Source organism: Cladophialophora psammophila (assembly GCF_000585535.1).
Source record: "Cladophialophora psammophila CBS 110553 chromosome Unknown aczJe-supercont1.15, whole genome shotgun sequence".
Taxonomy (NCBI): domain Eukaryota; kingdom Fungi; phylum Ascomycota; class Eurotiomycetes; order Chaetothyriales; family Herpotrichiellaceae; genus Cladophialophora; species Cladophialophora psammophila.
Window position 1 is genome coordinate 559,300 of NW_006912936.1, and position 24,192 is coordinate 583,491.

The 24,192-nt window shown below is 52.6% G+C and overlaps 10 protein-coding genes across 10 annotated transcripts; 6 read left to right on the forward strand and 4 right to left on the reverse strand.

The window, feature by feature from the left end:
- Positions 1 to 1,306: 1,306 nt before the first annotated feature.
- On the forward strand, positions 1,307 to 2,261 carry A1O5_09135 (uncharacterized protein; the record flags this gene model as incomplete). The annotated part of the gene is made up of 1 exon (XM_007749715.1): positions 1,307 to 2,261. A coding segment is annotated over one exon (478 nt), but the record flags the coding sequence as incomplete, so codon positions are not given.
- Positions 2,262 to 3,894: 1,633 nt separating this feature from the next.
- A1O5_09136 (uncharacterized protein) lies at positions 3,895 to 5,945 on the forward strand (the record flags this gene model as incomplete). The annotated part of the gene is made up of 4 exons (XM_007749716.1): positions 3,895 to 3,994; positions 4,050 to 4,077; positions 4,140 to 5,102; positions 5,162 to 5,945. The coding sequence occupies 4 exons, from the start codon at positions 3,895 to 3,897 to the stop codon at positions 5,943 to 5,945; spliced, it is 1,875 nt and encodes a 624-aa protein (XP_007747906.1).
- A 697-nt stretch (positions 5,946 to 6,642) lies between these two features.
- On the reverse strand, positions 6,643 to 8,024 carry A1O5_09137 (uncharacterized protein; the record flags this gene model as incomplete). Its single annotated transcript, XM_007749717.1, has 5 exons — positions 6,643 to 6,890; positions 7,036 to 7,099; positions 7,223 to 7,535; positions 7,663 to 7,811; positions 7,908 to 8,024. 5 exons carry the CDS (start codon positions 8,022 to 8,024, stop codon positions 6,643 to 6,645), a joined length of 891 nt encoding a protein of 296 aa, XP_007747907.1.
- Positions 8,025 to 8,987: 963 nt separating this feature from the next.
- On the reverse strand, positions 8,988 to 10,097 carry A1O5_09138 (uncharacterized protein; the record flags this gene model as incomplete). Its single annotated transcript, XM_007749718.1, has 1 exon — positions 8,988 to 10,097. The coding sequence occupies one exon, from the start codon at positions 10,095 to 10,097 to the stop codon at positions 8,988 to 8,990; it is 1,110 nt and encodes a 369-aa protein (XP_007747908.1).
- Positions 10,098 to 10,472: 375 nt separating this feature from the next.
- A1O5_09139 (uncharacterized protein) lies at positions 10,473 to 12,281 on the reverse strand (the record flags this gene model as incomplete). The annotated part of the gene is made up of 1 exon (XM_007749719.1): positions 10,473 to 12,281. One exon carries the CDS (start codon positions 12,279 to 12,281, stop codon positions 10,473 to 10,475), a length of 1,809 nt encoding a protein of 602 aa, XP_007747909.1.
- Positions 12,282 to 13,384: 1,103 nt separating this feature from the next.
- A1O5_09140 (uncharacterized protein) lies at positions 13,385 to 14,992 on the forward strand (the record flags this gene model as incomplete). Its single annotated transcript, XM_007749720.1, has 1 exon — positions 13,385 to 14,992. One exon carries the CDS (start codon positions 13,385 to 13,387, stop codon positions 14,990 to 14,992), a length of 1,608 nt encoding a protein of 535 aa, XP_007747910.1.
- Positions 14,993 to 15,763: 771 nt separating this feature from the next.
- On the forward strand, positions 15,764 to 17,575 carry A1O5_09141 (uncharacterized protein; the record flags this gene model as incomplete). Its single annotated transcript, XM_007749721.1, has 1 exon — positions 15,764 to 17,575. The coding sequence occupies one exon, from the start codon at positions 15,764 to 15,766 to the stop codon at positions 17,573 to 17,575; it is 1,812 nt and encodes a 603-aa protein (XP_007747911.1).
- Positions 17,576 to 18,134: 559 nt separating this feature from the next.
- A1O5_09142 (uncharacterized protein) lies at positions 18,135 to 19,649 on the reverse strand (the record flags this gene model as incomplete). Its single annotated transcript, XM_007749722.1, has 1 exon — positions 18,135 to 19,649. The coding sequence occupies one exon, from the start codon at positions 19,647 to 19,649 to the stop codon at positions 18,135 to 18,137; it is 1,515 nt and encodes a 504-aa protein (XP_007747912.1).
- Positions 19,650 to 20,215: 566 nt separating this feature from the next.
- A1O5_09143 (3-isopropylmalate dehydrogenase) lies at positions 20,216 to 21,382 on the forward strand (the record flags this gene model as incomplete). Its single annotated transcript, XM_007749723.1, has 1 exon — positions 20,216 to 21,382. One exon carries the CDS (start codon positions 20,216 to 20,218, stop codon positions 21,380 to 21,382), a length of 1,167 nt encoding a protein of 388 aa, XP_007747913.1.
- A 348-nt stretch (positions 21,383 to 21,730) lies between these two features.
- On the forward strand, positions 21,731 to 24,013 carry A1O5_09144 (3-isopropylmalate dehydratase; the record flags this gene model as incomplete). The annotated part of the gene is made up of 1 exon (XM_007749724.1): positions 21,731 to 24,013. One exon carries the CDS (start codon positions 21,731 to 21,733, stop codon positions 24,011 to 24,013), a length of 2,283 nt encoding a protein of 760 aa, XP_007747914.1.
- Positions 24,014 to 24,192: the final 179 nt, after the last annotated feature.

A 24,192-nucleotide genomic window follows, 5' to 3' on the forward strand; every position in this document is an offset into this window, starting at 1 on the left:
TGTGGTCTGCGTTTCTGAACATGCATAGAATCGGTAGTTTTTTGTTGAAATGATATCAAGTTCAACGCAATGTCATACTCCCTTCGTGGCGATCAGCAGCTCAATCTTCGTTGGGCATGCCTGTTCTGAAACCCGGCTTGCGGCAAAGCATGTGAAAGTGTTTTCTTCTTTTTGCCTTCTTATCGTTATCAGAAATTTTCACATGCTATGATGTCGTCTGTGGAGACCGGGAGGATTAACCGCCTCCTTTGAAATTCGACTTCTTGGGCAACTCAACCATTCGTATCGTAGAGGGATTCACAATTCCAGCTCTGGAAAGAGGCAGACAAAGCGACAAGACATTATGCCCAAAGAAATCCATCTCCCCCTCTTGGCCCGCCTCTGCCAGGCTCCTGTCCTGCGATGGCCAGAGGACAGGCAGGACCCGGGCCGTTTCGTACTCGGGGTCCGGTGGGAAAGTGGGAAAAAGGCAAGGTCAACGAGACTCCTGTTCGCCGGACATAGTCTCCACCATCATGCAAGACGTGATCCGATCAATCTCGGGTCTTTTGCTTCAGCCGGTTCAAAAGTGGCCTGGCTGTCTCTGCTGATAGAGTGGGACCGTACTTGTTTTGACGCGACGAACAGGACCATGACCAGGATCCAGCTCGCCAGAGAGCCGCACAGGTCGGTAGGTAGAACAATACATACTTCTTGAAAAAAGTATCTCCCCCTATCTCGTCTGATGATCGGTTTTCAGGCATGTGCGTCACATCGGTATACAAGTACAGAGAGGTGCATAGGTAACCCACCTGTACCTAGGTGTGCAGTATTGTACCCATCTCTTCCCTGTCCCTACCTAGACCACCCATGCTGGAAACCGCGATTGCAACTGGAACTGGTGATTCAGAACCCAGCGCGCGTGCGCTGAGCGAACTTTACCTTTCATTTCCTTTCCTTGCTCTTCGACGGCTCGGTTCTTTCCTACCGAGGGCATATCATGCATACTGAATACCCCCGGCCCGGGGTTCTTCTTCCCCCCGCGACGCCATATGCTTGATTGTCTAGTGGATATATAAGGTCGTTACCCGTGCTTGTGCTTGTGCAGGTTATACCCCGACCTCGAACCTGGGATAAAACGGGGGTTCATCACGTCTGGGTAGACCTCCTGACGCTTATTCACCTGATGGGAGAGTAGGAATGGTCGGGTTTGCAGTATGCACCTACGTGGACATGTGCTCGGCATTTTTCTGACTCTTCTTACCCTTTGACGACGGGATCTGCAGAGGTTTTCACAGTCTCGTCCCTCATTGACACGCACTTGACAGGTCCCATCACTAGGCTCAATCCGCCGGAGTTACACGTCAACGACCCTGCATTCCGCGATAAACTGTGTACCAATCCACCCCACAAGAGCAACAAGTACCAGTGGTGGGCGAACCTGGTTTCCCGTGTCCAGCTCCGGCTTCAGCACCATTCCTCAAGATTCACATCGTCTGCGCCGAAGTGGGTTGGATGCCTGTTTCTCAAAGATGACCATGTGTCAACTTGAGCCTATGATAACCATGATAACAGAACGGTTGGGAACGTTCTCCAGACGCCCCACCGAGGCCATTTGCTGGCGGTTTCCATGGATGGTGTCCTTGATGAAGAGTATGCCGCAAGACGTCGTAGCCAAGAAGAATTTGGAGGTTGGGCTAGGTGCTGTGAGTGAGACTACCGCAGCGATCCCGTCAAGAATATTTTTCTACCTGATTGACATGCCCTCGAATCTGGAGAAGAGCGTGCGGAACTGGCGTCGCTGATTTCATCTTCTAGTTCACCGATACAGAATCTTTCAGAGATAGAGCCACTTCCTCTCATACCAGCCTTCATCAGCGGAGGATTGCGCATCAGCTATGGTGTCGCCGCTCGGACACCACGCATAGAGCCAGTGAGATACTACGTTATGGCGGCCTCACCAACCCACCAGGCACACTGACATCAATGGCTAACGCTCTTGTCTCGATCGATTTAGACATCTTCCCTGACGTCGAACGCTCGAGCCGCGACGTTGGCTGCATAACACAGATAACCAAAATCTCGACAAGCATCAAGTTGCCAAAGGTTCCCGTCAATGTCTAGGTATGAATCTAACGTACGCCGGGATGTGCCTTGCCATGACTTTGAGGTCAGGCTTGAATTCTGATCTTGTCGAGACTAGAGTAGAGGGCGTGAGGTGGAGGCACGGCTTGTTCATGGGTTCCCGGAAAGAGGAAAGGGACCCAAGGATAAATCGAGATGACCCACACAATGGACTGGGGAGGTTGCGAAGAAATGCCAAGTCGATAGGTGCTTGGTGGCCTGCTGAGTCGTGACGAGCGTGCAGAGAAACAGCACTCACCTCAAACAAGGCTGTAAGAACCGATGGTCTCTGATCTTGACAAGAAATGATAAAATCCGTTATGAGCCGAGGAATTTTCGACGTCGACAGAGCACTGGGTATGGCCTGGAGGGTAGGATCGCCCGAGAGCCGAAGATAAGTATGGATGCTGGTGATCAAGCTATACGTAAGTCGGTTTGACGATGGGAGATAGATACCAGAATCTTCGCATGAGAGCAATTTCGCTCTTGGTGCCGGTAGATCTGGGATTGCAAGATAAAAATGGATGGGCACGCATTGAGATCCCTCTTGGGTTGAGTTTGTGCTGATAAAAAAGATAAGCCCGAGCAGTCAGTACCGAGTATGTAGAGCAAAATTGTCAAACGAAGTCTCAGGAGATTACACTCCACATTGCCTGGGACAACAGGTGCAGCCCGGAGGAAGCCGTTACCCGCGGGGAGCACAGGACCTGAGACTGGGATACCTGGTGGATCGAGGACATAGGCGCATTCCTTTGCAGGGATGAAAACGTGGAAGTGGTATCGCGTGGGAGGAAAGTAGCCAAAGTGAGAAGGAGGAGGAGAAAAGAAGCTGCGCAGCGTGCAACCTGCATCAGGGCCAAGATCAGGCCCAGCACCCGGTGCGGATGATGTTTTTTCCGGCCTGCCGATTGCGCAGTTGCGCTGCCCCCATCTTCCCATCTTCACCTATCACAATGGTCAAAATGGTCCACTTCCAACCACCACACGCTTGTGCCTGCCATTTGCGCTCCTGGTCCTCGTCCTTCTGCATGGTTTCGACTCCAGAAAAAGCCACAAAAGCCACCACCCTGTGCCACCACCTCTTTGCCTCTGAACCACTCATCCTACGTCAACTGCTAGTGCTCATGCACAACCTCGCCAGGGCGCAGAGATAAGCTCACGCAAGGGTCAAGAGATACGAAGAAATGGACACGATCAAACAAGCCTCAGCCAGATCATGGCTTATACCTCTTGAACGATGCCGCTTCTGCTTCTCTTGTCGATCTAGCTATAGCCATTGACATCACCAACAAGATCTCGCTTCTCGTCGCCAATCGCTTTGGACACCCTGTTTGAAAACACGAAGGGATCAACAAACCATAATCGACCCTTCACCTGAGGTCTTCCAGAAGAAAGGCATTATCATACGTCCTCGGTATGTCCTCTGTACAGGTTGCCGTGCCTTATCGTGCATCCACGAGTGCAGGGTTCACTAAAGGGCCTAGGCCATGGTCAGCGCCAACCACGATTCGATCAAGCTTTGCCGACCCTGCAAGGCCTGCTCTTCTTGTCCAAAGAGAATGGGGTTTGGCCCTTATCAGGGACCTTGAAGATCGCGAGTGGATCCCAACCTTCGGCCGATTCCCACCCAACGGGCACCGACTTCCTCTCCCGCATCGCAGTGCTTTGCATCATATCGTCTGCAATTATCGCTACGCTGCTCATCCCCTGTCGCGTATATCTTTCTCGCTGTCCGCCCGTCGGCACGTACCTGTTTTTCACTCTATGGTCGGGTTGTAAGCCACCGACAAGATGTCGAAATACGTGACAGAAACAAAGAAATATATCCCCAGTGGGGCGACTGTCAAGGCCAGGGCGACCACTCTCAGCGTATGGGAACTCCCTAAGCAAGGTAATTCCATCTCCTAGACCTGTGAACTGACACGGCTACTGACCCAAATCCGTAGATTCCGCTCTTGCTCCCAAGGATGTATGGTAAGTCGATGCCTGCGCACCCGCCGCCTGAGGCGAACCGTCAGGACTGACCCAATATCCAGGACCAATGCGGACATGGACCCGGTCCCCCCAAAGTACCAAACCTGGACTTTGTGGACTTGGATGGCATACTGGGCAACTGACACCATCAATCTGGGTACCTGGGAAACCGCTTCTTCTGTGATTGCCGTGGGTCTAAACTGGCGCGACGCAATTCCCATCATGGTTGTCGGTACGAGCTGCGTGGCTGTGCCTATGGTCCTCAACGGTGCCATCGGCGCCAAATTGCACATTCCATTCTCAGTCATTGTCAGATCCAGCTTCGGTTACTACTTTGGTTACTTCTGTATCGTCTCTCGAGCCATCTTGGCCATGTTCTGGCTTGGTATCCAAGGTGCCAACGGCGCACAGTGTATTACTCTCATGTTAACCGCCATCTGGCCATCGTACGCACACATCAAGAACCACCTCCCCAGTGATGCCGGTATTACGACGCAGGGAATGATCAGCTATTTCCTCTTCTGGATAATCCAGCTTCCACTATTGCTGATTCCTCCGACGAGGCTTCGCTATCTTTTCATAGTCAAGCTGATCGCTGCACCAATCACCGCATTGGCTACTCTCGGTTGGATTGTTCACAAAGCTGGAGGCGGTGGCGCCATCTTCTCCTTGCCCGAGACAGTTCACGGCAGCCAGCGCGCCTGGCTCTGGTTGTCATGCATGTCCTCGGTCACAGGGTCTTGGGCCACACTGGCTTGTAACATCCCTGACTTCAGTCGTTATGCGAAGACCTCACGCGGTCAGTATATTCAGCTACCTTTCCTTCCGGCAATCTTTACAGTTTGTGGTGTGATGGGTATTGTCACCACGTCTGCATCCAAAGTTCTTTACGGAGAGTTTCTTTGGAACCCGTTGGATATTATCGCCCATTGGTTGGACAACCCTGGCGGTCGTGCCGCTGCATTCTTCGCCGCGCTCTCGTGGTACGTTGCCCAAGTTGGCACAAACATCACCGCAAACAGCATGTAAGTCTTGAATTCTTGAGTCTGCCACATCAATCGCTTTCATATGCTAATGTGTCTAGTTCCGCCGCAAATGATCTGACAGTTCTATGTCCCAAATACATCAACATCAAGCGTGGTTGCGTCATTGCCGCTATTATTGGTGGTTGGGTCATCGTCCCATGGAAGATCCTTAGCTCTGCAACGACCTTTTTGGCCTTTATGGGCGGCTATGCCGTCTTCCTCGCTCCCATGGCCGGTATCATCGCCTCCGACTATTGGATCGTCAAACGACAACACGTGGATGTGCCTGCCCTGTACGATCCTCGCGGTCGATACAGGTACAATATATATGGCATCAACTGGAGGGCGATGCTCGCTTTTCTTCTCGCCATCGGCCCCTGCATGCCCGGTCTGGCATGGAGCATTAACTCCAAATCTAGAATCACGACGGGTGCACAACACCTGTATTCTTTTGATTGGCTCTATGGCTTTGTAGTCAGCATCTTCGTCTACTCCGTTACCAGCTACATTTGGAAGCCGACTGATCAAATCGTGCCACACACGGTGTACGGCATCCCCCAAAACCCGGATGACGAAGAGGCATACGAAGAAGCGTATGACGAGAAGGTGCTCAGGCGGGACAGTCTGGTGGGAAACCCCAAAAGTTTCGCCAATGTAGGTGGGATTGACAGCATGGGCAGTGCTCTCCATTTTAGGAAGTCTGTTGATGAAACTGCCAGGGAGAGTATCGAGGTGAGACGAGCAAGTAAGGCGAGTCAAGGTGGTCAAGGGCCGCACCACCCGGGTACGGTTCCGGAACATCTCAAGGGTGTTGATCAGGAGGTGCTGAATGAGAAGGTCTAGCTTAGCGTGATCACATCGACGTGACCTAGGGAAGCAAGACGTCTCATCGCCGCGTTGGTCGTGCTCTGGCATCAAGCTCAAGGGCCCCATCCCGAGCCAGATAAATATCAACCCCACGATGGATTCGCAACCAGCTCTTGAGCCAGTTGGTCGCCGACTGTTCTCTAGGGAATTGAAATGATACCCAACTACATGTCCACGAGACCAAAATTGTATCGAAACCTTGTCGGATCAACTTGTGAAGCAAACCAAAACGGAGCTAGGCAAATTGGTGTAGACTTGTGGGGATCCTCTCCTACTTAGGTACAGACTAGAATCTGATATTGATCTAGCTTTCCCTTCGAGTTCAATCCGATGGTTCTGTTACGTGAGTCTTGATCATTTACTATGCGTCTGATTCAATCCCGAACTTGGACCGCCCCCGAGCAAGCAAGTGAGCGAGCGTTCGCTTCTCATGTCCCCTTACACTAGCCATGTATGCACGTATGTACCTATGTAGCCGTGTGTATATACGTATGTACCCACCACCCCCCAGCAGTACCTTTGGCATAGCTTTGCGCATAGGCCGCGTCCTGAGTCCTGCGTCGCATCTCCTCCTTCCCTCCCTTCTTCCCTTCCTTTCAATTCCCCTCCCCCTTCCTTTCCTCCTTCTTCTCTTCCTTCCATGTCCCACATCCCTCGCCCTGCGAGCTCAGACTCAGACATCGACATCGCAAACAATAAAATACCTCTCGACGACGCCGCCGGCGATGACCTTGCCGTGCACGGGGTCCACGGCCGCGCCCGTCAGCACGGTGATCAGCGACCCGTCGTCCCAGTACAGCAGCTCGGGCTCGTAGTCACGCGCCTTGACCAGGCGCAGGATGCCCGCCTCGCCCTTGAAGCCATAGTCGAGGAGGTGGTCGCCGCTCAAGCGCGTTTTGAGTGCCAGGACGTCGGGGAAGACTGGGATGTGGTTTTTAGTTTTGGGGGGTCTTTTTGTCCGCTGTCCTTTGGTGTTGGGGGGCCGCAGCGAGGGCGGCATGTATGGGAAGAAAAGACGGGAAAGGGAGAAATGCAGATGCAGATTGTGAAAGCGGTCAGGACTTACTGCACACTGCGATATCGTCTGTTCCAGGTATGAGCGAGAGGTTGTCCGCCGCGGCGCCGAGTTGCTGTATTCGCGCAATCAGCCGGTCAGTCCCCTTTAGTTAGATCTGCTCCTGGCCCGATCCAGATCCATTCCCGGGACAAGAACCAGGTGGAAGACTCGACAAAGGACAAAGATGATTACGTACGACTTTCTTCCTCACAGTCAAGGTCTTGGTCTCGGGGTCGACATCGTAAATCGTGGTCGTCGCCTCGACGACATCATTCACCATCAGCGTCTTCCCGTCGTCGACCAGAAGCGCGCCGTTTGCGCTCGGGTGGGCGTTCGGCGGCGAGACGGTCTTGCAGTCGATCTCGTGGGACGACGGGTCCGACGAGGCGTTGCAGTAGACGACGTCTGAGGCCCACTTCCACGGTCCCCAGTGGTCTTCGTGGCTGCGGAGGATGGTTGCCAATGGCCCGCCGCCGTAGAAGTAGTGGTCGTTGGTGATGAAGAAGGAGCTGTGTCGCGCGACCGAGTGAGTAAGTGAGAGAGAAGAAATACTTGTTTTGGCACCCTTTTTTTGCTTCGTGAAACACACCCAATATCTCTCGTTGCCCCAATGTCATGGAGGGTGGGAAGTCTTACCTCAAACTCGTCGCGGCCACGGCATTGGGTGTCTTGATAGCTGGATGCTTGAATTCGCGAACGTACGTCAACACGTCGGAGCCGATGGTGTGGGAGAACAGGACGATGGCTTCTCCTTTGCGATCGTGGTTGACGGCGAAGAGGTAGATCTACCGTTGGTCTGGTCAACGGATTGTTTTTTTTTCCCCCCTTTGGCAATCGTGGGACTAGGTCGACAGAAGACTCAGGAGAGAACAAAAATATACCTTAGAGTCGTCGTCTTTCGGCACCAAGATGTCAATGCCGTGCAAGATCAGGTCGTGCGAGGAATCGATGCCCTCGATTTTCAACTTGGTGGCTTTGTCCGTCTTTGAATCGACCATTTTTCGTCAGCTTTCCCCCGGTCTTTCCCGCGAGCTCTATGCGCTCGTGCTCCTGCTTGACTTTACCTTGATATCGTATTTCAAAAAGTACTCGTGATAGCTGTCCGCGCTCATGGTGTCATGGCGGTTCAACGGCGGATAGAACGCCTCTCGGGTCTCGGGGTAGCCGCATGCTATATAGAAGAAGGGAAGTGGTCAAATTGCAAGTCCAGAAGACGCCAAAAGCAACAGCAGCAGCTTCAGGTGTGATGTGAGCCGAGCTTTGGAAAAACAAAGGCCGCGAACGAACCTAGGAAAGCCGTAGCAGACGGATGATGGATACGGACGTCCTCGCAAGCTTTACCAACTGTTTTTAAGGCGGGAAAAGAACCCTTGGGGTCAGTTTCTTCATGTTCTCTTGGACCTTGATACACACAACTTGGGATCTCACGAACGAGGATTCGTCCAGCATTTGTCATTGTTCAATGGGCCATGATGCAGATGCGTCGTATGGATCGTCGCATCCGCCAGTCGTCCACCATACAGATTCAAGACCGGATACGGGTATGCGTAGAAGATGCCGCACAATGCGACCAGGAAGGACAGCGGCCCGAACCAGACCCAGTTGTTGACAGCCATGTCTAGACGGCGCGAGCAGGGTTGCGAACTGGCCGGTGGGAAAATCAATCCACAGGGATCTGGAAGGACGTGTGGTGTTTGTGATGTCTTGATGGCATTGATCGAGGGTTTTCTGGAGGGGAAATGGGGAAACCTCGGCTATGCATCGGTTGACAACAGCAAGCGACAGTCAGATCTGTACTCGGTACGAGCCATTACATACGAGAAGCTGACCATATACAGAAGCGGAGTTCCCCCGTTCGTTCTCTGACTGACTTCACAGACGCCAGTATCGGAGGGCCTATGCAGTAATGATTTTGACGTAAGGACCTTGAAGATAGCAGCCTTGCCCTCCATCACCTGGGGCTATGTGTACTCCCTCAACTTCCTCAATATCTTACCTCCAATTTTGTGGATCAGACTTGCTCGCTGCCCGTGGCCATGCTGTGATTGGGATCCTTGCTGAAACATGTTTCCAGCCAGTCCACCAGAGCTCGAGACTGAGGCACCGCCACTCCACTGCCCAGAGACGGACAATGCACAGCACATGGGTTGGCCGTCGGGATGAAAATGCTCTGGCCCGAAACTGAGGATTCTCGCTTTGCGGTTGTTCCATCCTTGTCCCTCATGCTCGGTGGCGTGATAGATGCAATACACCCTTCCATCTCCGTACGGGGAAGGAATGAAACTTGCATGCCCAGGCCCGAACGGCCCTCCCTTTGCTCGGTCACTTACAAGCAGCGGCGTTGGTCGTTTCCTCCACGATGACTCCTTCAAGGGGTCGTCGCCGACAAGCTGTAACAGGGCCAACCGGTAGTCGCTGGTCCAGCTCCCGTTGGCGCTGTAGATGATTCCTTGAAAGCCGGGAATGCTGATGAACGTGGGACCTTCGTTGACGCCATGGGTTCCTCCATCCGCCCTCTCCCATGGTAGTTCTGCCCTAGAAATGCAGGTGAGTGTCGCTGGTCGCGCGACTTCGGGAGTCTCCAGCTCGATCAAGAACAAATCCTGCTGCCGGTCTGAATGATCGCCCAGCGGCCACCCGGAGTAACAGCAATATAGCTTCTGCGTACGCTGCAGATAGAAGACTGTCGCGTCGATGTTCCAGTGATCAGGCAGGCCTTTCATCTGTCCGAGGAATTCCCACGCTCCCGCCTCCATCGGGTCTTGACTTCGACTGCGCAGCAATAACGTTCTATGTGAGGGGTTTCCGATCTCCGGGTGGGCGCCGCAGAAGTAGATATACCATCTTCCATTCAGGTAGTGCAATTCGGGGGCCCAGATGTCTGCCACCCAGGGAGTTGCGGGCGGTGGCTTCCATGCGATGATTTTCTTACAATTCCTGAAGTTTTCCATGTCGTGCGACATCCATATCTCGACGCGGTCTCCGCAGGTGAAAGTCAGGTAGAAGCGGTTGTGGGCGGCGACCATCCAAGGATCAGGAGTATCTGTATCCGCTATGGTCTGGTTGGACATGATGCCAGTTAGCTCACGCTGAGATCGACAAGATCACAATGCGAAATGTTGGTTCGTAAAACCGGGCAAGCATGTCATGATCCTGCGATGGTTGCGAATCAGAGAAAGTGAACAATCTCAGTTGTCATCGACGTAACTGACAATCATCGGCTGGGCACAAGTTGCCGAATCGTGTCCCGCGTGCTGTTGTGTCACACGACATTTCATCGTAATGTGCTGTATAACCTCTCACATTAACTGCCCCGGAGAAGGGCTCAGAAGTGTACCAGTGTTGTGATAGGGTCTTAATGATTACATTGTGTCTCTGTATAAATTTCATTTCAGCTCCTGGGGGGTATCATAGTCATAGATCGTGTACACATAGCTCATAAAACATTACTCCTCCTCTTCCTCCACTGCGCCGACATCCCTCCCAAAGAGCGCGCCAGCTGGGGTGTAGGCAGGTGTCGTAGAGGCCAGCAGCTGGTTCCTTCGAGCCGCCGGCGTCGCTGGAATCAGAGAAGCCTCCCTTGCCGTCTCTTCATTATTCGAGCTAGCCGACACCTGCCTCCATTTCTGGAGAAACCAAAGAGCCCGCTTCTTCTCATTACGATGGAATAACACATCAGCATCCTCCTCGAGCCTCTTTGTTCTAAATGCCGCATTCCTCCAATTCCTCAGCATTGACAATGCGTAGCTGGCGGTTCTTGTTGCCCGGTACTCGTCTGCTTTCCTCTGATTCTCGAGCATCTGTCGAGTCGGGACGAGCCAGTTCGAGCCAAAGATTTGAAGGTGCTCAATAAGATTCTTGCGGAAGAAGAGATCGGCTTCGAGGTTGGCTTCTTGCATCTGTTCGGTCTTGTTGAACATCGTTACAATTGCACCGTGGGCTGTTCGTTTTGCATCCTCCACGTCTTTGCGAGCCCGGAATTCCTCAGCGGTCGTATTCATTTGACGGATCTGGGCGGCCTTCTGCCTCCAAATGTTCAGTGCCGTTCGAGCGATATTCATCTTGACCTTTCTTCTCATGTTTTTGTATGCCTCGGTGTACTTGGCCTCCTTGCTCTTCCTGGTTGCGGCTCGCCATTTCTGGAAGTATCTAAAGCTTAAAACATGCGTACGAGTTTCCACGGCCTTTTTCTCCTCAACTCGGAGTCGGGCCTTCTCCCGCCATTTCTGGAGACTATGCTTGCTTGCAAAATAGTCTGCTGCGGCCTCCGCTCGTCGTTCATTCAATCGAATATGCTCCAGCTGCACCAACCATGTGTGGAGCACTCTCCGGCTCAGATTCCCTTCATACACAAGAACGGCTTGACCTTCTGCTTGCTTGATTTGGTACCTCTTGACCACCATCTTTTCCAGGACATTTTGAAGTGCTTGGCGGTCGCGGAAAGCAGCAGCTGCGACGTCCATCTCTCTGAGGCTCGTAGTCTTTTCTTGCCATTTCTCTAGGGTTTTGCGGAGTATTCTCTCATCCCTCACTTTGACGAAGAGCATTTCGCGGGTAGCCAACGTCCAGTGCTTCAACGAAAATACAGCATCACGTCGCGTGCGAAAGTTGTTAGCGACATTGTTCATTTGGCGGATTTCCGCGACGGTGTTGCGCCAATGCGATAAGACCTTTCTTGCCAGATTGCGTAGGTATAAGCTGTCCGCCACTGCATTCATAGCCGGGTCTTCGTAGTCCAAATATGCGGCTCTTTGCAGCTGCAGCTTGTGCCGCCATTGTTCCAGCGCTTGCGATGCCAACTTTCGGTTGTCGAGGGTTACAGCTTGCTGCCAGAGAGGATCATTTTCATCAACTGAGTCGATCGAGTCAGATGTACCGGGTCGATAAAGCATGGAAGCAGCAGTGTTGACCCGTCTTTCTTGTCCATCTCCGTAGTCGGTTGCCCCATCCGTTGTAGTTCCGTCTGTAGTCAACACTATGTTCGCCTCTTGCAAGACGTCGAGAAATTTTTCGTTGAGGGGAATGTCAGGGTCGATCTCGAGTAGGTCAAGGAGCCACCGCAGGCAAGGGTCATCGTATTGTGTTGAGATATGGCTTTCTGAGCATATGGCTGCGTATTCGCGTATTATAGCAGTGGGTGTAAAGTTAATGGAGGCTTCTTGGAGGCGGAAAAGAATACGGTGCAAACGGTCAATATCTGCAGGGGAGAAGAGCGTCACATCACTGACAAAGGGTGCCAATTGTTCCGGCGTCATGATAGCGTTCAGAGAGCACCATTGTCACATACTGAGATATTGTAAGAAAGGGAGGGCACACTGGAGCCAAGCTGGATGGGCTGGACCAGGCGAGCCAGGGGATCGCGTTCAGCCTTGGCAGGTGACGCGAATGCACGTGATTGAGGCGCATCTCGGAAAGCGCTGCACAGCTCGACACCACCAATCGCCCCTTTTACCTTCAGCCCTTCAACCTCCGTCGCTATCTCCATACTACAAGGTGTATATAATTAATCGCTTTGTGACTACTGTCTTACAAATCATACTTCTCCTTCTGAATAGAGGTTGATCTGTTCCTGACTGCATGATTCTTAACGCGGCCTGAGTATTATGTTACTTAAAAGCTGACAGATCGGGAAAACTCCGACTCTGCTTCGACCTCCACCCAACAATGCTCAGATGTAACAGCACTAATGTCCATATGCTCCCGTTGTCAAACACGTATTCCAGGAAGTCGGCGCAATCCCGCTGCAGGCAGATGACAAGCTTTTTCCGCCTCAAGGGCTTTTGCTGACGAGGATGAAGAAGCAAATCAACCGCACCGGCGTGTCATCGCTTGGGCGGGTTTCCTAATCGCGTTCTGACACTATCCATCTTACTCGTACGCAGCCTCGCCGATTTCTATCCCTGGTCTCGCTATTGCTTCGAGATGAGTCATCTGGCGATGCGTCGTGAGCCGTGTCTCGGGCAAAAGATTTTGAACCATAAACTCTAATGACCGAAAAGGATACTGCCCTATGGAGACGCGGACGGCTGCTGACGCGGCTCAATCAACGACGACAAGGAGCCGCCCTGGCTGTGTTCGAGCATATTGAGGACCGAGTACACTGAAAGACATTCTACTCACCATTCGACTGACTTGAAGTTGGCTTGTCTGGTTTGACCCACATGAACGACGAGAAAGGCAAAAGGTGGAGTGTGAACAGAGGTCTGTTAAAAGCTCGTCCTTGCTCATAGTCGAGCCTTGAGCGCTAGTTGGCTGTGAATATCGGCAGTCTCACTATCTTCAGGGATAAAATACAAAGGGTACGGCTGCCTATGCTGTAACCAAGACTCACTTTTTCAATCAGTACGAGGCATACATGATGGCTCAGTTAAGCGCCATCCAACTCTTCCTTGCCGTTCTAGGTGTCTTCACAATACTGCTCTTTGCGTACAGACTATTCTTTCTCAATCCACAGGCCAATGTCAATCATTCACTTCCGCCCGGCCCCAAACCCAAACCGTTGCTGGGAAATCTACCCGACCTTCCACCAACTGGCGCCAAAGAATGGCTACATTGGATCAAGCACAAGGAGCTTTACGGCCCGATAAGCTCCCTCACGGTTCTGGGCCAGACCATGATACTTCTTAACGATTACAAGGTCGCGGTTGAGCTGATGGAGAAGCGTTCCGCCTTCAACTCGTCTCGACCAAAGCTAGTATTTGGGTCCGAAATGTGCGGGTGGGAACAAGCACTTGGACTCATGCCCTATTCCAACAAGAGCCGCTCCTACAGAAAAGCGCTGCACACCGTTCTCGGCACCTCTGCTGCTATTGACCCGTTCCGACCGCTCATCGAGCTGGAAACGCGTCGGTTTCTACTCAAAGTGCTTGAGCATCCCCAAGAGGTGCTACAGCTTATCCGGACTCAAGCTGGCTCGATTATTCTGAAGATCGGCTATGGCTATACAATCGAACCGAATGCGCGCGATCCGCTGGTGGATCTTGCGGAAGAAACCCTCGATCAATTCTCCAAATCCTGTATGCCTGGAGTCTGGACGGTGGACGTGATACCTGTGCTCAAATACCTCCCCGAATGGCTCCCCGGTGCTAGCTTTAAGCGCACTGCACGTCACTGGAAAGCAACGCTTCATACAGCGGCGGAAGTGCCTTACAGATTTGTGAAGGAACAGCTTCGCAATGGGACGGCCGAGCCCTCGTACCTTTCCAAGCTTCTTCAAGATGAACACGGACCCCTGTCTCCGGAGGCAGATGATGTGGCCCGGTGGTCTGCCTTCTCAATGTACGCAGGGGGTGCCGATACCACCGTATCCTCCGTGGCCTGCTTCGTCTTGGCCATGACGCTCTATCCTGAAGTCCAACGCGAAGCCCAAGCGGAGATAGATGCAGCAATAGGCACTTCGCGCCTGCCGACATTCTCCGACCGCGAGTCTCTTCCCTACGTTGACGCGTTAGTTAAGGAGGTTCTTCGTTGGCATCCAGTGGCTCCTATGGGCGTACCTCACCTGACGACCAAGGCTGATGTCTACGACGGATATTTCATCCCCGAAGGTAGCCTTCTAATACCCAGCATATGGGCCATGCTCCACGATGAGGCCATCTATCATGACCCCGAAGTGTTCAACCCTTCCCGCTTTCTTGGTCCGAACGCTGAACCGGATCCTCATAATGTGTCGTTCGGCTTCGGCCGCCGGATCTGTCCTGGCAAATTGTTCGCCGATGCGACTCTATTTTCGACAATTTCTGGGTTTTTGGCAGTATTTGATGTGCGGAAATGCGTCGAGAATGGAAAGGAGATTGATCCAGTCGTGGATTTCGCCACTGGAATAATCAGTCATCCTAAGCCGTTTAAATGCGACATCAAGCCGAGATCGGCCAGTCACGAGAAGCTGATTCAATCTGTTGAGATCGAGTATCCCTCTCCGGAACACGGTGATGCAAGACACCTGTCCAATGCTGCTGCGGTATAGGCCGGGCAGTCGAGAGGGTTTGGTCTCTAGGGTGGCTCTATTCATTGCAAACAGCCTGTGTTGGTTGTCTGGAACGCCGATGATGGCGGTTTGACTTCGTGAACGAAAGGGATTCAGCTGTAGGAAGCTAGCTGCAACGAGATCGATGATGTGCAAAAGCCGGCGCTCGAGGTATCCTGAGAATGATCTTGTCTACGAGTTCAATGAAACACAGGAGGCCTGACTTTAGTTTGATCAATATATTCTTGCTTTCTATAGCGGATTCCCCAGCGACTCCATAATCGGGGTATTAGCTGCCAATATACAACTAGATAATCAATCATGCTGGTGACACGAGTCACATGTAGACACAAGTCAAAACGACAAGAGTGTTGAACAAAAAAACATATTGATGGTTCCGTAAATAGAACGGGACAGGACAACTGGTCCCCGCATCCAGCCTTGCCAGCCTCGGCTATATATGCACTTGGGGAGTAGAATACATAGACCAGATTTCTTAGGCATCGTTTATGAATCACCATCTCGTTCAAGAGAGCAGAGACAGGAAAAGTTTGACAGACTTAACAACTCGGTGCATGTCGGCTGCCCTGCTGCTTCTCGCGCAGCTGCTTTTAATGGCTATTTCGTCTCGTTGATGAATGTTGCGCCTCCGTCACACAGAACTCTTCAACCAACAGAGGGCATATATACATAATACTCGGTCTCTAGTCCAAGATGTGCATCTAGAGCGTGCTCACACAACAACCCTAGGGAGTTTGATCGCTGCAGAATATGTCTCCAGCATTGGAACAGCCTGCACAGTGGCTTGAGAGCTACGCGACCGATCGCCATGACTGGCAGCAGACGACAAAGAACGACCGCCTCATCTTCTACCGGCGCATTGGCATTGTCGAAAGCTTGTTTAACACCGATGGCACCGATTTCGAAGGCAGGGCAGATCTCACGATGCATCTGCATGTGAAAATGAGAACGTTGCTGGAGTCCGAAGCTTTGAAGGCGCGAATCTTGCTTGCGTTAGGTGTTATGCGGCAGAAACATATCCTTCTCTCCACCAGAGTTGCCAGAGCTGTCGATGTCCTCCCGCCTGGACAGTATCCTTTTGCTCCCGAAGACGGTTTTTATGTCTTTGAGCCATGCAAAGATCTCGAAACGATGTTGATCGAGGCAAGGAAGCACGTCGTGTTCGTGGAAGACTATTACCCGGAGGCAGAACCTGATGAGTTCTTCGTCCACACTCTGAATTCGAGTCGATGCATTGACGAGGCCCATGCGCTGAGCAGGCTCTATGTCATGCCGATCAAGAGTGCTGCAGACGGCCTGCATCAAGTCCATTTCATGTTCGTCGCAGGGCACGAAATTGTCGACGGTCTCACTTCGATGCGGTGGATGTCTTCGTTCATCGACCTGCTCAATCTCTCAGCCGAGCGACTGTCCTCTGAAGCAGACCGTCTATGCACATCTTCACCAATCGGCAGACTGCCGCCTGCCCAAGAGTCTTTGTATCCTCCAATGAAAGGATCTCCGGCAAGGCAGCGATGGTCATGGCTCCTTACTCGCATACTTCGCCACGCTCGAAATCCACCTCCCGCATCGTTTCAGAACCCGCTTCGGCGAAGGACAAGATTACCCCAAGCCGTTTCACTCGACCGGAAATTCGCCAGCGTTCTAGACTACACCCGAACGCCACCACTCAACACTTTCTCCGTCAGAGCAGTTCTAGGCCCAGTGTCTACAAGAAGGCTCTCCAGAGTCTGCCGTCAGGCGGGAATCAGCATAGGAAGCGGCTGTTTCGCGTTGGTGGCAATGGTGATGATGCTCTTCGAGGAAAGACGCAATTCGCATGTTCCTGCGCAGGAACGCCTTTCCTTCGTAGGCTCCTTCCCTGTAAACCCGAGGCCCTTCCTAAGCGGTAAACCTACTACAGGGAGAGAAGACAGTCTCATGCTCGCATTCAGCGACGGCATCACCCTGCCGTTCCTATCCAGCGACTTGGATCTCGAGGGGAGATTGCGGTTACTGGGTAAACAAGCACACCGCCAACTACGCCGGTACCAAAAGCGGCCGAGGACCGTGGAGGAAGAGATACAGCTCGGTTCCAGGAGCCTAAGCCGGCTTCTGCCCCTGCTGTACCTCTCCACCATGGAGTATCTCGAGAGAAAGAGTCAGACGGCCAGAAAGCGCGACTGGAACATCCAGGGAGCCTACCCGGCCAGCACGGGGTCTAGTCTAGCGACCTGTGGGGTGAGCTCGGTGGGCGCTCGAGGGTCCATCATCGCCTCGGGCAAATACGACACGAGCGGCCAATCCTTGCGGCCAGGAAGAGGAGCGGGAGAGGGAGATCGGGACGTCGTGGTGGCGGATTTCTGCAACCTTCACACCACGGTTCGCGCCAGAGACGGGGAATTCCTTGTCGGCGTCGCGGGGGACGGCGATTACCTGATGTTCGGAGTCAGCTACGATGGATGTGCAATTGACCCGGACCTGGCGAGCGAGTGGAAGCTCGTCATGGAGAGCATTCTAGAGGACCACGACCCGGGGAAAAGGATCACCAAGGTGCCGGCCATCCCGTCCCACAAGCTCTGATGGGACCCTAGCAGATTATAACGATGCTAGGTACTTGCAGCAGAACATGAGCTGCGGGCAGGAGCAGAGGCAGAGCAGGAGAGACACAAAGGGAGGAGGGCCCTGGTTTCACAACCCCACCAGTACTCGGTCGGTGAGAAGGTTGCACCATCGACGCTCCAGTTCAGTCGTGCTTTCAGAATTGCCTCACAACGCACGGAACGATGACGGTGGCGAACTAGCTCCTCCCAGCTCACATGCTCTAGCACTTGCCACGGAGTCGAACGATGCTCTACGCAGGGATTTATGGTGAAGTGAGCGTGGATTTGTCTTACGCGTTGCAAGCTTGAAGTCCTGCTTGCGTTGATCCTTGACCGAGCGAGCCGTTTTGTGAGCGAGTGAATGAAAGAGGAAATATTTTGAAACAAGGAATTCGATTAGCAAGCAAAGCTCATGAGCATTCTGTAGTCTCCCTTTCCACGACTCGTGCCAGTGGAGTCACGTAGACAACTGTTTTCCCCTCCTTAGTAAGTGATACGTATGTACCAGATTGCCAGCCTAGGCCGCAGCGGTTTGTTTTCTACAAGATATACCTGAAATTCTCGCTCGAGTCGGTTTCCGCGCCGATCTCGTCCTCGGTGTTGACGATTTCGCGGACTGGTCCGTACTTCTCGTCGAGCTTCTTGTTCAGGTGTGTCAACCAAGCAATCTGCGTCAATGCCATCGTCGCCGCGAAAGTGCAGAATCCAAAACTGATCCAGAATCCCTTCTTGTAGTGAGGCGCCTCGCTGGCCGGGAAGATGTGGGTCCCCACGAGCGGCCCGCACTGGCCTACGAAGTTCATGAGGATGAAGCCGGCGCCGCGCTTGCTGTCGCTGCCGTTGTTGTTCGCGACCCAGGAGAGGACGAGACCGATACACGGGTACAGTCCGCCTGCGACGAGGTAGAGAGCAAAGTATTTGACTCCGACCACTTCGACCAGACATAAGATCAGATAGCCCACGGCGGCGGTTCCGCTGCACATGGCGAGGAAGATGCCTCGGCGTTGGAAATGGTCGGAGAGATGACCGATTGCAAGCACAACGAGACAGGCAAACAGGTAGGGCGGTGCCGAGAGACCTTGGGCGTGGAGAGCGGTGAAACCCATGCCTTGGAGGATGGTTGGTATGTAGATTGGCAAAGAGGCGTAGCTCACATTGCAGGAGAAGTACATGAGGGTCGGCAACCAGTTCTTGAGGTCGAGCAATGATGCAAAGAAGTTCTTGATATCGATCTTCCGGTCACGCTCGACATTTCCGACCATTCGGACCATGCGAGCGCGGGCAATCTTCTTTTCCTTCTCGGTAAGGAATTGGCAGTCTTGAGGATTGCTGGGGAGCCAGTAGTAGCCGAAGAGGCCCACGGCGACAGCAGGTAGACCTTCCACGAGGAACAGGGCACGCCAACCTGCGATGGCATGATGGTGTTTTGTGACAAAGTAGGCGAATGCTCCGGCAAAAGAGGCCCCTAGAGGAGCAATTGACACGTACCAGCCCAGTCGTCGACCCATTTCTTTGCGGTAATAGAAGAAGGAGAAGAAGTAGGCCAGTCCAGGGCTGTAGGAGGACTCGAAGATGCCCAACAAGAGTCGCAAGACCAGCATGCCTGCAAAGTTTTGGGCAGCACCGCAGCATCCAGCAATGGTACCCCAGATAATGATGACGGTGGGGACATAGTATCGGGCTGGAAAGATCTTGTAGAAAACAGTCTGCCAGTCAAAGAGAATGTAACCCAAGTACAACGCAGTCAAGAGCCATTGGTACTGGCCATCAGTGAGGCCCAGATCCTTGGACATACCAGCCGTGTTAGCGTTTCCTATGTTGCCGCGATCCATATATGCCAACAGGTATGCACCGGAGACATAGCCTAGGACGATGATGTCGATTTTCGTGAGCATGCGTTTCTCCTCCGCCTTGGTATAGTTGAAGGCGAGGGCCTCAAGCCTGCCGACGGCCTCGATTTTCTGCTCGTTCTCGGCGGTGGAGGTGATGTCCTGGCCTTCGACATGAGTGATGTCGGTCTTGCCTTGGACAACAGAGTCTTTTTCGGCAGCCATGGTGGAATAGCTTGCTTGATGAGAGGGTGCAATAGAACCGGAGAGAAAGAGAGGAGTGTGAGACTGGCTAAAGACGTGGCGACTCGGTCAACCGCTTTATGTAGGCTCGAGGGAGGCTCTAGAAGCACCGTCCCTCGTCCAAGCCCCTGGGATATCGGCAGTGGTATCATGGCTAGCCATGGCCTGATCCGTGGGGAAATCTATTCAAATGTCAGGAGAATCCCAACCCCCACTGTACTCTGTAGATCCATGGCGTTCAAATCCGGGGAAAGCTTCTTCGGCCACTCTCCGGATGGGTGAAGTGCCTGCATGAGTCTTCATCCCCAAGTGCCGCAGAATTCGGCTTTATGGGATAGAGCTGCTTTAGACATGTTCCGGTCGGGGAATGGCCGGCTGGGCAAATTCAATTCGTACGTGGGGGATTGTCGAGCGATATCGTCGCTGCACGTCGGTGTCAGTCGCCGTACATAGTCCCTTTTAAAGAACGATACGCCGGTCCGAAAACTGGCAAGACTGACACACTTTGACATTTTACACCGTTCTGTTCATTCAAACTTGACCCAATAATGCCTTCTTTCAAGATTCTCGTACTTCCCGGAGACCATATCGGCGCTGAGGTCATCCGCGAAGCAGTCAAAGTACTTCGTGCGGTTGAGGCCCATCCCTCCGTGGCTAAGCAAAGCATCAAATTTGACCTCGATTTTGATTTGTTGGGTGGCCAATCTATCGATGTTCACGGCATCCCTTTGACACCCCAGGTCATCGAAAAGGCAAAGAACTCCGTTGCTGTGCTCTTCGGCGCGGTCGGTGGCCCAAAATGGGGCATGACTGGAGCCTTGCGGCCAGAGACTTCGGTGCTAGACTTGAGAAAGGCACTGAACTGCTGGGCTAATATCCGGCCATGCAAAATCCCTTCTCCGGGAGTTGCCAAATGCTCGCCACTGAAAGAGTCCCTTGTGTCGGGAACCGACTTCATTGTTCTTCGAGAAAATCTTGGCGGCGTATACTTCGGCGAAAAGAAAGAAGAACTCGACTATGCTCATGATGTCTGGGGCTACCACCGATGGGAGATTGAGCGAATCTCGCGAATGGCTGCTTATCTGTCACGCAAACATGGAGGCCCTAAAGGTCCCAGCAAGATCACTTCTGTCGACAAGGCCAACGTTTTGGCCGTTTGCCGACTGTGGCGTGAAGCTGTGACCACGATCCACGACCGAGAATTCCCGGACATCCCTCTCCACCACCAATTGTCCGATTCTCTGGCCCTGATCATGGTGAAGAACCCTAGATCGCTGAACGGCATTGTGATGTGTGACAACATCTTCGGGGACTTGTTCTCCGATGAAGCAGCGGCTGTTGCAGGATCACTTGGCTTCAGTCCTTCCGCTTGTTTGTCTGGCATTCCAGGCGAGCCACTTTCCACAGGCATGTACGAGCCGAGTCACGGTTCGGCACCAGATTTACCACCCAACAAAGCCAATCCAATTGCAACGATTCAAAGTGCCGCCATGATGTTGCGGTACAGTTGTGACTTGGACTTCTTGGCCAATGCCATTGACGAGGCTGTTAGTATTGCACTTGATGACAAGGCCTCCGGCGGTCTCGAGGTTAGAACGGGCGATATCGGAGGTACTGCCTCGACGACGGAGATGGGGGATGCTGTGGTGACTGCTCTCTTGCAAGTTCTGGATAAGGCGGAATCAAATGCCATGTCTGAAAGCGCTAGGCTGTGAGGACATCTCGATAGATCAGTAGATAGCGGACTGAAAGTCGAATCCAATACATCTCGACCCCCACGGATTTTGAAAGACTACACATTATCTCTCTCGCAGCCACGTGGAGACTTGGGGGTAATGGATGTGCGGTTAGTTGCAAGTCGATGGGAGCTGATCTTTCAAGGTGCCTGGAGACCCTTGAGACGGCGGTATGGCGCTTTCGAGGGAGCTTCCCCCACGGAGCCCGGCCATTCCCCGGACACGTGAACAAATGATACATACTGGTGATGCCTCTTGCTGGCAGATTTGATACGAGCACTGCCTGTGTAGCACACGACCGACTTCGAGAAGCCACACCGAGTCGAAATGCCTCTCACACTGTACGACAAAATCTACCAAGAACATTTGGTAAATCCTGACGACAAAACAGCACCACTATTATATGTGGATTCGCATCTGATTTTCGAGGTCCCAACCGCTCAAGCATTCGATGGCCTTAGGAAGAACAAACGCCCCGTGCGAAGGACAGACTTGACGCTGGCTACAGTTGATCACAATGTTCCAACGGATGACCGGTCCCAATACCGGGATGCGGCGTCTTTCGTCAAGGAGCCACAAGCCAGAACCCAGATCACATTGCTTGAGAAGAACGTCAAAGAGAACAATATCAAGTACTTAGGCATGCCCGATCGCCGGCAAGGTATTGTCCATGTTGTGGGCCCGGAGCAAGGGCTAACGCTCCCTGGATCTACAATGTTCTGTGGCGATTCCCATACGCCTACCCATGGAGCAGTGGGCGCCCTGGCTGTGAGTGGAGGAACTTCAGATATTGAACACGTGCTAGCCACCCAGACTGTGCTTCAGAAGAAGTACAGGAACTTCCGCGTTCGTGTCGAAGGCGAACTTGGTCTGGGTGTCTACTCCAAGGACATCATCTTGTATTTGCTGGGCAAGATTGGCACAGCGGGAGCGACCGGATGCGTCATTGAATTTTGCGGGTCGACCATTCGAAACCTGTCCATGGAGGCACGAATGGTGCTGTGCAATATGAGCATTGAAGGAGGTGCTCGAAGTGGACTCGTGGCCCCCGATGAGGTCACATTCGAATATCTAAAAGGGCGACCGCTTGTCCCTTCGGGGGCCGACTGGGATAAGGCTCTTGCATACTGGAAAACATTGTATAGCGACGAGGACGCTCAATGGGACTATACTGTCGACATAAATGCTGCAGACATAGGTCCGTCAATCACCTGGGGTACCTCGCCAGACGACGTCATCCCAGTTAATGGCAAGATCCCGGATCCAGCAGAGTATGACGAGAAAGAACCGTTCAAAGCCGCCGCAATCCGCCGCTCACTCAAATATATGGACCTGAGTCCGAACATGCTTGCCACTGATATTAAGATCGACCGTGTGTTCATCGGATCTTGTACGAACTCGAGAATTGAAGACCTTAGAGCTGCCGCAAGAGTAGCAAGAGGTAGAAAGGTCGCAGATTCGGTTTATGCGATGGTCGTTCCAGGCTCGGGGCTGGTAAAGCAGCAAGCAGAAAATGAAGGCCTGGATGTTATTCTGAAAGCCGCCGGCTTTGACTGGCGGGAAGCTGGCTGTTCCATGTGTCTGGCCATGAATCCTGACGTCCTTGCTCCGGGAGAGCGATGCGCCTCAACGACAAACAGGAATTTCGAAGGAAGGCAAGGACCTGGCGGCAGAACCCACCTCCTATCCCCAGCCATGGCAGCGGCGGCCGCCATCAAAGGTCACTTTACTGACGTAAGGGAGTTCTTGACCTCGCAAAATGGATCACTCGGGGTAACACAACTGACGCTCAACGGAGACAAGGTCAGGAGCTATGGTCCAATTGAGGTAACTCCCGCCGTCCCCGCCTCTGCAATTGATGGCGGAGATGATGCAATTGCAAAACGACCATCGGCAGAAGCCAAGCACAGTGTGGAAGGGATCCCCAAGTTTGACGTGGTGCGTTCTGTGCCCGCACCATTTGACATGCAAAATATCAACACCGACCTTGTGATCCCTGGAGAGTATCTCAAAACCACGAAAAGGACTGGTCTAGGGCCACATCTGTTTCAGGAATTGCGATATGACAGCACAACGCACGAAGAAGTTCCCGAATTTGTCCTGAATCAAGACCCTTACCGGAAGTCTAAGATTCTGGTATGCACCGGGGAGAACTTCGGCTGCGGTTCCTCGAGGGAGCATGCTGTATGGGCACTGGTCGACTTCGGCTTCCGATGCGTTATTGCTCCTTCTTTCGCATCCATATTCTTCAACAATTCCGGAAAGAACGGGTTGCTAGCAATTCCCCTTGAAGACGTCGAGGCTTTGCAGAAAATCCATGCTGAAGGCCTCGTAAAACGTGAAGTCGAAGTGGATTTGCCCAAGCAGGAGATCAGAGATGCCGATGGCAAGCTGATTGCAACATTCAAGATGGATCCATACACCAAGCACTGCTTGGTCAACGGTCTGGATGACATCAGTAACACGCTTTTGAGCGAAGAAAAGATCTATGACTTTGAAGTCAAGCAAAAGTCGAAGTTTCCATGGTTGTTTGGTCGCATTCGGAAACTGCAATCTCCGAAGCGTCTCGGTCTTTATCTTCCTGGTGCACAAGACATCTTTGACTGGTAGGATTCGGCGTATGGAGGAGGCAAATTGGACGCCATCCATCACACATATCCAGCTGATGTCGGCCAGCACGTAGATAGTTTAGCTAACTGCTTTCATTAAGCCAAGAAAGCCTTAAATCCCAATTCCCAATAACATGCTTTTCATAGTCGTTTTCGAAGCCTCGAGCTCGGGTTCTCGGG